Below are 11,673 nucleotides of genomic sequence, written 5' to 3' on the forward strand. Positions count from 1 at the left end.
TGCTGCGTGTCTTCAGTTAGTTGATGGTGTCACCGTCTCCAGCCCAATTACCGTTAAACTAGCAGTTTTCCATTTTCTCGTGAGGTGGAAATCAAGAGTTCTGGACACAGAGGAACCAGTTTTCCGGGGAACTGCTATGGCGAAAACATTCTCCGGATAACCCAATCGATTCGATATTATCGGTTCGGTATGGTTAACTAATGTTTGAACATCCCCTACCCTGTCCGTCTAGCACTGGCTGAAATCCTTTCGGAACTTGCATTCGAAAACCAATGTCGGAGTCACGTGCCGTCCTTGGTCCGTAAATCTTTCCATCACCCTAATGAATTCGGTCTTACAGTAGCATATCAAATGATACTTTCATCGGGCAACAATTCATTGTCCCCAGTTGGCACCATGGTTGACCCGAATAATTAATTCACATGTGATGAATAGAATCAAAATCCCACAGCAAGTGAAACTTATTACAAATTTATATCCAAAAAGAAAGATAAGGCTGAGGCATCTAAAATTTAGCTCCTGTTCTGTGCAGATGAGTTGCTGCTGTCCGGGTCTGTGTTGCTATGAGGTTGAAGTTGCTGGTACCATATACGAAGGAGTATCTTGTCTCAGGAATATTGGCAAGTCTTCATCCCGGAAGAAGACTGAACATCAGTTTGATGCTCCCCACTACCTCTTGTAAATGTCACCAAAAGGCTTCTCAGATAAGTCATCCTACAAAGGATGGAGAATAGTTCACGGTCTATTTAGAGTCTACTCGAATTTGTCGTGCATTAGCAAGCCAGGGACGTACCTGATCTTGTGATGCAGATTTACATTGTCACGGCCCCCTCTCTCTGCAGCTTCTTTCGGGCGATCAACACTCTTTCTTCGGAAGACGAGAGAGCGTCGTTTTGTGGTTCGACTTCAGAAAACCAGCCATCCCACCTTAGGGCTGTGACAAATTTCCGGACATAATTTACCATTGAAGACTTGTCTCTTATGATAATAAAGCCACCGGGTCGCAAAATACGATCCATTTCTATCAACAGATCCTCCACTCCGCATCCGCTCTCTTCAATTTCTGAGAGCAGTGCAGATGCATGGAGAAGATCGTATGTCCGAGGATAAGTCGAAAATGCCTCACACCTGCAGAATACAACAGAATAAACAAGGTAAGGGAAGCCTATAAGGAGTAAGAGCGTGACAGCACAAAAATCACAGCACCAAGCTTTTCCTCTTTCTGAGTGTACTCGGGGGGTTTACCAGTCATGAACAGTTCCAATTAAGCCTCGATCGTAGATAGTTTTCAATTTCGCAGAGGCATGGACTGGAGCAACGTTCATCACCCATACATCCTTATCTTTCAAGGCAGCTGCGAACCCGCCAAGATTTGAATTCATATCCATGACATTTCTGACAGAGTTCTTCTGAAGAACTGATCTCATCTGCTTCCAGTACTCGATCACTCTATGATTCCATATGTCCTGCATAACAATTGTCAGCAGGGATTTACTCACTACATAAGAAAAGGCAGAAACGACCATTATGAAAATTCCACAGTAGAGCTTCATATTATTCTCTGAGGAATATAACTCACTGTATCTTCTTGAAACTCCTCCGGGGTGATGCCAATTTCTTCTAAGCGAGGAGGTGCAGCGGTTAGTCTTTGAGGCCAAGGTACTAAACCACTCCCCCTTTCCCGGTGCATCTCTGCCAAAACAAGATTGAAAGTACAGACATATTCATCATACCAATGCAAGAATATGAAATTACAGAAAGGACAAATGCAGTGCACCTAACTCTTATATCTATAACAAACACTAACGCTACCCCAATCTCAGGCCAGTTATTGGTAATCGTCACCAATATGAATATGTTAATCATAATTACAAAATCAGCCAAATAGTACAGCTACTTACTGGGCGAGTAAGGGGAAATGCAAGCCTTCATTGGCACATTCCAAGTAGCATCAGGGTCATCATCAGAGCTGCACAATGGGGGCAATGTGCCCTGCTCTCTCTTCATATAACAGCTGTTGCTTGGTGGTTTTGCCCAGATCACAGTCTGGTCTTTCTTGGAAACTACTTTCCAGCACATTCTTGTCAGGAGATCATACATGGAGTTCCAAATCCTACGGTTCTCAGGATCGTTTGCATAGGCCTCAGGAGATGAGAGCACAAAATAACCTCCTGGTCTTAGCAGCCTGTCAAGCTCTAACAAGAGAATGCCATCTCTCTGAAGCCAATCAATCCTGCACCTCGAGCAATGAGCCAGTTCAAATGATCTGCTGGGATACGGAAGTCTTTTTGTCCCTAACACCCCGAGAGTAGCTGGAATCCCTCTCTCCAGGGCGAATTGTATTTGATTTTCATGAACATCATTAGGTGCAAGGGACATGGCTATAATGTCAAGTGGCAGAAGATAAGCACCAAAACTTGCAACACCACAACCTACATCCAGAACGTTCCTGATATTTCCATGGTTGTGGAGTTTATCACCCGGAAACTTCAGCATCTACCAAATTTAAGGAATAAAACTATAAGAGAAGATGAGGATGCATTAAGGCAACATCTAATGATAAATGACAAGATTTAACAATCCACCACTCCACAAAATCATGACCTTCTGAATTTAGATAGCTTTTATGTCACAATTGAAAAAACAAAAATTCAAGTCTACGTCTTTCTAATATGTTCCTTGCAGCATCGATTCTCATATGAACACATAAGTACTATTGCATACCTTAGCTATAGCAGTTATGTACTTGTCAGCTCCATAGTGAAAATGGGTTCCGCCACCAGGAAAATTTATCTTATCACCATTCACGACCATCCAATTCTGATCTGATTTCTCCAGTGCGAGGTGGGTATGTGGTATATTTGCTTTCCATACTTCATCCCGGCTTGCTGGCCACCTGATGGGGATCTGATATTCTAGAAATAAAGTTATACACATCAACTCAAATTGAAGCAGATGCAGGCAGAATTATGCAACAACAGCATCAAAAATGCACCTTGTAGCCAACTGGCGGAGGAATCAGGCAATTGAAACGCCGCTGAGGAGGTGGACAATGCCTCTCATAGTGTTCCATCAACGCCAAATTGACCTTGAGTTTCAGTTGGTATATAAGGTTTCTGTCCAGACAAGGTATCAGCTCCGAAAACTTCATGTCACACACCTGTAGAACATAATTGCCCACATTACGATTTGAAAGAAAAGTTCGAATCTCTAACCCCGTAGAGGGATATGACGACAGATAAAGAATAATTTTTTTTTTTCAGAAGATCAACCACAAAAATAATCATATAATATAATAGAGAAATGAGAAGCCTCTGTTTTGCAAAGCGGCAGTTGAAATGGATCCAACAAATGATTTAATAAGGCAGAATGATACAGTTGAGAGCACCAATCAACCTTAGCATAAGACCCCAATTACACAACGTTAACCTCCTCAGAAAAATAAACATGATTAAGAAGAAAATGAATTCTCAACAAATTAGCTATTTCTCCCAAAGATTTAAACTTTTTTTGCGAATCCTGACGACTCCATCAGAAAAAAAATGTCGCAGCTGACATTTTCCCATAAGAGAGAAACAAAACCGAGCTGTTGAAATCTCAAAAGCCACGAACTGGATTACCAAAAGCTCAATCGGCATTCCAATTGACAAAGTCATGCTTTTGATTTCTGATTATGCGACCACCAAACAATAATCACGCAGCAGAAAATGGGGCAGTAGATGAAGAATGCCAAAAATGCTGAGCTTACAGGTATGCTTTTGGGGACATCTTCCAGGCTGTGCTCATGGTCATCGAACCTGTCATCAAGGTCACGGCGCGGCACGAACCCTCCGGTGAAAGGGTCGGACCCAGCGCCGTCTCCATCGGATCTCGGAAGCTCGGGAGTGAAGGAGGAGCCGTAGTACAGACACACCAGCCCCAGCATCGCAATGGCCCCAATCAGGACGTACTTCACCGCCGTCGCCTGGGAGACATACTCGCCGCCCTTGCTCCTCATGACTGACCCGAAATCCGAAACCCTACACCTCAGGGAACGGCGTTCCGGCGACGGAGATTGGGATCCACGGCGACGGCGTTCGGACACTGTTCCCGACATCAATGTGTGGTGGACTCGGGAGAGCTGCGTCTGACTGTTACTGCCCGACTCTCCACCTGCCCTGTAGCCTGTTCCACTTCCACCTGCGTGAGTTATCCGGTGCAGTCGGGATCACGTGAACTCGGTGATTCCCCCGATCAACATGGCGATATTCTAACGCTTTTTGGTCTTATGAGATGCTGCCACGTGTCACGACAGAGAAAATGTCGAGCCCATCTTGTGCACATGAACACGCGTAGAAAATTGTCCCATGATCTTATCTCGATATATGGCACTATAAATTATAAATTAAATTATATCAAAGAGGCTAATAAATACTATTAGTATGGAAATAATTACTATCTATATAATATAAAAGTCGAGACTCTTGTGACATGTTGCCTTACACAAAAAAATTGAGAAATAAATCACAAGTTTATACGAGACTTTGGTCAAACAATCTATCAGTTTAAACTTTTGGATTGTATATGGACTCAAGTCCGTGTAAATTCAAGAAGGAATCTTATATGATATCAAAGCCAATTATGCTTTTCGCGCACATGTGTTGGCTTACACCACTCCAGATTCGGTTTCGAATCAAGCCTGAAAGTGGCCCGATCCAGTTTTGATGTAGCTAAAGCTGCACCTGTAGTTAGGCCTGAGTTTGAAGCTTGAGGCTAGTTTGGTGTTTGTCCCCCCTAACTCGAGCATCGAAAAGGATATCCTACTCATGATCAGTTGTTGACAGCGGGTGTTTAAGAGCACATAGCACGTGTTAAATTACACGTTACCATGTGAAAACATGTGTTAAAATATGTTATCTCACATGAAAAACTTGAGAAATAAGCTACAAGTTTATATGAGGATTAGATTCAGCAACTTATCAGCTTAAGTTTTTGGGTTACGGATGGGTTCAAGTCTGTGTAAACCCAAGTGTGAATTTTACAGAGACATAGGGAAGCGCCGGGTAGGACGAATGAAGTTTTTCGTCGCGTGACCTTTCATGTGCCACCAATAAAATTGTGATGAACGGCAGAATGCAATGTTGGCACTTCGCTTCTGAAGCCGAAAAAGATATGTGCTCATGGAATATGATAAGGCCAAAATAAAATAGCTAAATTGTATAATATTTTACAATTCACTAGCTAAAATCTCTTTTAGCATAAATGAATAATATTGATGTTGAGTATAGTTACTCTGACACGAGCAAGGTACGTATAGCGGAATCGGACTATAAATACAACTTGACGGTGTGTGTCATTTTTTCACGATAACCGGAACAATTTTGTTTCCATGGATTGAGTAGTTATTAGTACTTTTAATTATTGAGCTGTAAATAATTTTTGTTTTATGAATCATACGATTACAAAGGCTTTTATGTTTTTACGAAGAAATGAATATCAAAGTGATTTCACAATTTTCTGCGATCACTTGATCGTGTTGGTCGGGAATTACATTAGGTGAAAGTGGAAAGCATAATCCAACTTATGCAATTTAGAGTTGGATGTGCTCAAAAAAATAAAAAGAATTTTGAAATTGAAAAGAAAAAAAAAGTCTTGCTTAAGTCGGGCATATTTTGAATTTTTTAAAACTAAAATATTAAAATATTAATAAGAAAATTCGATTGACTGCAATATACTTCTAATCTGTACATATACGCGGACCAGTTCGTCTAGTATTTATTAATTATTTTGATAGAGAATAATTCATTTTATGGCATCATTGTGAGACATGCATTGTAAATTTTTTAGAAATACAAAAACTTCCCAAATCCTTGATTTTCCGGTGGAAATTTATATACATATAATCATGCTAGTGCTATTTAATCTCAAAATCGTTTATCTTGATAATAAAATTCTCGTATAACATCGACGACGTAGACTAAACTTTCAAAATTTCCTATTTAAAACTAAATATGGCAGGATCATCCCAATTAGACATCTTATCTTAAACAATTTTACCTCATAATAATGTTGTGAGATCATTATGCAACTTGGAAAGACTATATACTGCACAATTGCTCGATTAATTTGACATATTAGCATACGTTTATTGTAATTCTATTGATTTTTCTAGCGAGATTGGACTATCGAAAAATTCTTTTTGTTCGGACTCGTTCACCATTTTGGGATCCATGCGATTTGACAGGAAATATTTTATTACTTACCAAAATTGGATTAGGTTAGATCTATCACAAATCCCGGTCCGAAATTTCGCAAAGCATGCCCATGAAAAAAAACAAAAAAAGAAATTTCGCAAAGTGAAAGTACAATGTCTGGTTGACATGGTCAGCCGCAGCTCCAACGCCTGCGCCAGTGTAAGGCACGCTCCACATTTGATGCTGGGTCCCACCCGACAGTTTCGGCCAATCAGAAGCCCTGGTGGCGTACACTCGCTAGCGATGTGCAGTGGCATGAAATCCTTCCATTCGCTGAAGGTAATGGTCCTAATGGACCCAAATCATATTATCCAAAAAAAATTTAAATAATCCTATGTAAAATGATACGGTCAAAAATAATCAATAAAATTCTATAATGAAGATCAATTATGATAATTATTCGAGTAATTAATATCAAGTTTCTAATTTTATGTATTTTGATTAGTATTTTCTCACGTCACTTGGCGAGATAAGATCACCTAATAACTTGTTCATATTATAGTCTTTCAGGCCTTTGATGCTGTTGAAGCAATTCGGCATTTAATTTACAAGATACGATCGTAACCACATCGGAAGAAACGATAAGAGTATCCCACAAGGCATGCATGTTCCCTTTTTTTTCTTTACACGAGATAACAACGATAACCAACAGAATAATGCACAATAAGATAGAAGAAAAGCTGAATTGGGATTGAAAAGTCAATTGGATGCCTCACTTGTGTGACGAATCTCCATCGGTTGAGATGCGTCCAATGTTCCGTATATTCGCGGTTGGAGTCAAAAAGTCAACAGTTGTCGGAGTTCGATACTTGGATTGGTTCTTCCAACCTCGTTATTCTATCACATTCCTTGTGAAAATATTGGACTTGCTATTGGACGTTTTTCTAATCTTTCGCTACGTACTTTTTTTTTAAAAAAAATTATTAAAATAGCATGGCACATCTCATAGGTAGCACTCAATTGCTCGCCATTTGCCTCAGTTGTTATCCGAATTAGAGTGATGCACTCATAGGGATTCATAACGGGTCATCGCTTGAAAAGTCGGCCCAGTTGAAGTAGAGGGCCTCATCCCCAAGAATCGAAAACGATTTGATGTTGGACCGGTCTGTCCCATGTCCGGTTCACCATAGGGCCGATTCGAGGGGCCTTCTTCACCGTGGAAATTGACAGAAGATCCTTCCATTTCCATCTCCCGCACTCACCAACGCTCACGCACAGAAATTCTCACGTAGGCTGTCGGCCGACGTGACTCTGGCTCGTGACGGCTGTGCCCGACCATGTCGTCCTCCGAAGAGAAATCGTCTCGCAACTGGCTGGAGCTACCGCAGGACACCACGGCGGCGATTCTGTTGAGGATCGTGGTGATCGACATCACAAGCAATGCATAGTGGGTGTGCACCCAGTGGCGAAGCATCAGCAAGCAGCCTTCCATGTGGAGAACTGTTTGAGATCTCAGGTGGAAAAGTTAAAGAGTAAAATGAATGGATTTATATGAAATTGGATTTCACAACCTACTAGCTCGAATTTTTTGGATTGGAGATAAGCTCAATTGCTTATACACCCAGTATGAATTTTACGTGTTATCAGAACAAATTATACTTCTACATGCCTGTGTGGGCTCACATCGCGTCAGGTCTAATGTCTCTTTGTGTTTGGCCCGTGTGTGGTCAGGTCCATTTTCGAGACAGTCAAAAGTGCGTCTCATGTTAGTCAAGTCCGGGACTGGAACTTGCGGTGATTAGTTTGGCTTGTCCTCCCTCGCCCGAGTACGGAAGAAAATGCTCGGCTCGTTGTCAACTATTGAGAACGGGTGTTTAAGTCCACATGGTACGTACTGGACCACATGCTGCCACGTAAGGGTGAATGTTGAGATTTAGAATCTCATATGGAAAAGTTAAGAGATATTTAAATGGGATTATATGAGATTGAATTTAACAATCTATTAACTTGAGGTTTTAGGTTGGAGACGGGCTCAATGGGCCAATGGGAATTTTACGAGAACCATCGACACGTACAGTGCATACCATGCCTGGAAGTGGCCGTACAGCGATTTCGATTTGGAAGACGTTCAGGCACGCAGTCGATTGCAGCGCGGCAGGTTGGTTAATATCAGTATTTGTTCTTTTGCCACGGATGAACTCCTGGTCTATATTGCTGCTAGGTCATTGCTCCCTCCCTCTCTTTCTCTGAAATTCCGTCGACTTATCAAGTAGTATCTTCAATCTGCTCATTTTTTTTCTTTATATGAAGAACCATGGAGCTGTGATTCGATGCTTTCAGTGACCATGAGGTTGTGTGGTTTTGTGATAGAAACGTGTGGATGAAGTAGCCAATGGCGAGCAATAATCAGTTGATAAGAATCTGAAGGCCATTTAAGATCAATTGATCTTAAAGCCTAAGAATGTCACATGAAGGAACGGTTTTCGATTCAAGTCCTTTGCTGTTATATACCGATAACCTATCGTTGGCGTGCATTAGGTTTATTCTTTTCTTGAACCAGTCTGGATTGGTACTGTGTGGAGAGATAGTTGCAGATGCTTTGATTTTAGCCAAGTCGAGGTCTCATTGTCAGTTGCATCAGTTCAAAGCTTCCCTCTTAACGGAGAAACCTTAACTGGGGCAAGGATTACTGTCGATTGGTGACCAAGACCTTGCATCTGCATTGATTATTATTTTTTTTTTTTTTGTGGTCATTTGCATTGGTATTAATGATAATGAATGTAACGCTATTGATATGCCAACGACGCTGTAACGCCTAGATCGAGGTGTTGAAAATTATCCTCTTGTGGATACGAGGTTTTGAGAATGGAGGGGCCATAGAGAAAATCTATATAGCTTGATGGGCTTTGCTCAATTGAATTTATGTTGGTCCTTTGGAAAATTTTGCAATCTTGATGCTGTAATTTTGACGGCTTTCAGCTTGAATGCAACAGAAGACATTTTTTTTTTTTTTTACATGATTACGGATCAAAGTTGATATGCAAGTCGACAGGGATATCAATCTCGTCCGCCGTTAAACCACTTAAATATCAACTTCAGGTGCTTCAGACTGCTGATCCAGGATGTTGACCGATGGAAAGATCAACAAGCTGAGGCGCATGCTCAATGTGCGCGAGTCTTACAGTACTCGGGTATGTGAGAGACGCAAGGTCAGGAGTCGGGGCTGATATCGCGATCGATGTCACAAAAGGTGTTGTGGATGTCAATGTATTTCAGTCTTGACATGGGGCCAGCGACATTGAACTCGGTTAAATACGGTCACAAGCGATGAAGCTGTAGTCTCTTGAGGAACTCACACCCTAGCAAGAGATGCTCTAGAATATCACTAGTTACGGCTACACTACTCAGGGAGAGGAATCTCAGTAATCTGAGCTTAGGATATAGTTGGGGCTGAATGTTCGAAGGGAATGCGAAGCGGGGTTCGTCCTTCACTCGGGAGGTTAGACAGCAGTCGAGCTCGAGCACCTCGACTCCCTTCTCTAGGGAGAACTTCGGCCAGGAGTCGATTTCGTGGGAGAAGCTCTTATCCAAGGAAAAGCGAATCCGAAAGAGACGCAAAGTAGTCGTCGTCAAACAAGCGCCGAATAAATGAAAAATAAAACTAAATGAAAGCAAATCCTAAAGCAAACTTGATGATGTACGTAGCTGAGGCCTATGATAATAAATGAAAAATAAAACTAAGAAGCTCTGAGGGAGAAGAAAACACGTACATGGATGAATTACCCTACTTGCTTGGCAGCCAATACGTACACCCCTTTCTGTCATACATACATACATACATATATATATATATATATGTACATACTTGGGTGATCTTTGTAATCCAGTGATAAGTAATCTTTGCCTTCAAATTTAGAAATCTTTATTTACTGTTGAATACATTTAATATGGAATCACATATATTCTGTTTCCCTCCACCAATTTATGGGATTAGGTAATTGACATTTGAAATTGATTACTTTAAGGGAAACAAATTATGTTGATTGATCTCCCAAAAGTTATTAATTGTTCATCATAGCAAAAAAAAAAAAAAAAACTTTGTTTATAGCTCTGATTCTTTCGGTGCCGATTTTCAGATCCTATTATAACAAGATGCCAGATATATAATACAAAATCAATTAATTCGGAGAGTTTGCTCGAGTCGTCTATTGCTTTACAACAACTATCGAACTCCCACGATATGAACTCAATCGATCTCATCGGGTTTTGGAGCTTCCAAGTTTTTGCCATCTAGATTTCAAGAGCCGGATACCGATCGAATGCAGACCGACAAATGATACAAGGACCGATTGATTATGAGGGACAAGTGTGTAATCAAGCACTAAAAAGACTTGTTGTCTAAGTGAAATCAAATCACTAGCTAGGTACACTGGACGTATGTACTGACCGACATATATATGTATAGTAATGGCCGCTCCAATTGGATTAACGGTGCCACCTAACTGAGCGTCCCGATCCATCATGATTCAGGACCATTAGGCTCCAGTCATCCAGCCTGGCCCGGCTTGAGGCCGATACGATCGAAGGTGCACTGCTCGTCCCCTGCTTAAAGGCACTAGAGAACTCGGACATTATATTGCTCGCGCATCGGCGAAGGTATAGTTGAGATTAATTTCCCATGTTCATATTCACCATTCAATTTATACCCCCGCGTGCAGTTGTAATTTAGATCAACAAAAAATTGTTCTTTTAAGAATAAAAACATATTATCAACAATTTAAATTGATTCTAACTTAAATCCTATATCTATAAAGTAATAATTAAGATCACAAATTTTTTAAAAAGAAACCTGATCGAATTAGGTATATCGAAGAAAAAGATAATAGTAGTTAGTTTGATTTACAATTTTTAATAAAATTAATTGTCTCTCAGGATAAGCCTTGTTTTATATTAGACAATAGTAAATGTATGAGGTACGCGTTCATTAATATTTCAGATATTAGGATATATAAGGATAAGTAATGGATAAGCAATTTTCGTTAAATGCATAGAAAAGAAATAAATCATAAGAAATGCTTAGAGAATATATATTAAGTGGGGCCTGGGGTTGAATGTCCACGGTCGGCCCAATCCGTGTAATTATTGGATATGGCCTCTCACAGATGTAAGAAGGCCCCTTTCGAGTATTAGGTGGGGGCCCCGGTGCTGCCTATAAAAAAATGGTTTTTATCCAAATGATCCATTATTTATCTGTTTTGTCAAATCTATTATATATTTTTTTATCAGATATATCCCATGATTTACTTTTTACTATCCTGGCATTATCTTTTCCGTTGACATCTAACAGCCGTGCTGAAGTGGCACGTGGAGCGATAGTAGGCTATACTTGCCACGTGAACGCCACGTCAGCACGGCCGTTAGATGTTGACGAAAAAGATAACGGCGTGATAGATTTAAAGCAAAATGTAAACCATAGGATATAATTGATAAAAAAAGCATA

At 40.6% G+C, this 11,673-nt stretch overlaps 1 protein-coding gene across 1 annotated transcript; it reads right to left on the reverse strand.

Annotated features, from left to right (window-relative positions):
- Positions 1-317: 317 nt before the first annotated feature.
- LOC116195731 (probable methyltransferase PMT9) lies at positions 318-4,164 on the reverse strand. The gene is made up of 8 exons (XM_031525052.1): positions 3,749-4,164; positions 2,996-3,160; positions 2,725-2,907; positions 1,902-2,496; positions 1,580-1,692; positions 1,246-1,466; positions 794-1,128; positions 318-714 (listed from the first exon to the last, which is right to left on the reverse strand). The coding sequence occupies exons 1-7, from the start codon at positions 4,094-4,096 to the stop codon at positions 813-815; spliced, it is 1,941 nt and encodes a 646-aa protein (XP_031380912.1). The 5' UTR covers positions 4,097-4,164; the 3' UTR covers positions 318-714; positions 794-812.
- Between the last annotated feature and the right edge of the window lie 7,509 nt (positions 4,165-11,673).

The sequence above is a fragment of the Punica granatum genome, chromosome 2, assembly GCF_007655135.1.
Source record: "Punica granatum isolate Tunisia-2019 chromosome 2, ASM765513v2, whole genome shotgun sequence".
Classification (NCBI taxonomy): Eukaryota; Viridiplantae; Streptophyta; class Magnoliopsida; order Myrtales; family Lythraceae; genus Punica; species Punica granatum.

Bases quoted from the DNA above. Each gene is read 5' to 3' on its own strand.
- LOC116195731 (XM_031525052.1), bottom strand. From the start codon at position 4,096: ATGTCGGGAACAGTGTCCGAACGCCGTCGCCGTGGATCCCAATCTCCG. The intron at 3,161-3,748 runs GTAAGCTCAGCA...TATGTTCTACAG, and splicing joins ATGTCCCCAAAAGCATACCT to GTGTGTGACATGAAGTTTTC. The intron at 1,467-1,579 runs GTGAGTTATATT...ATTGTTATGCAG, and splicing joins AGGAGTTTCAAGAAGATACA to GACATATGGAATCATAGAGT.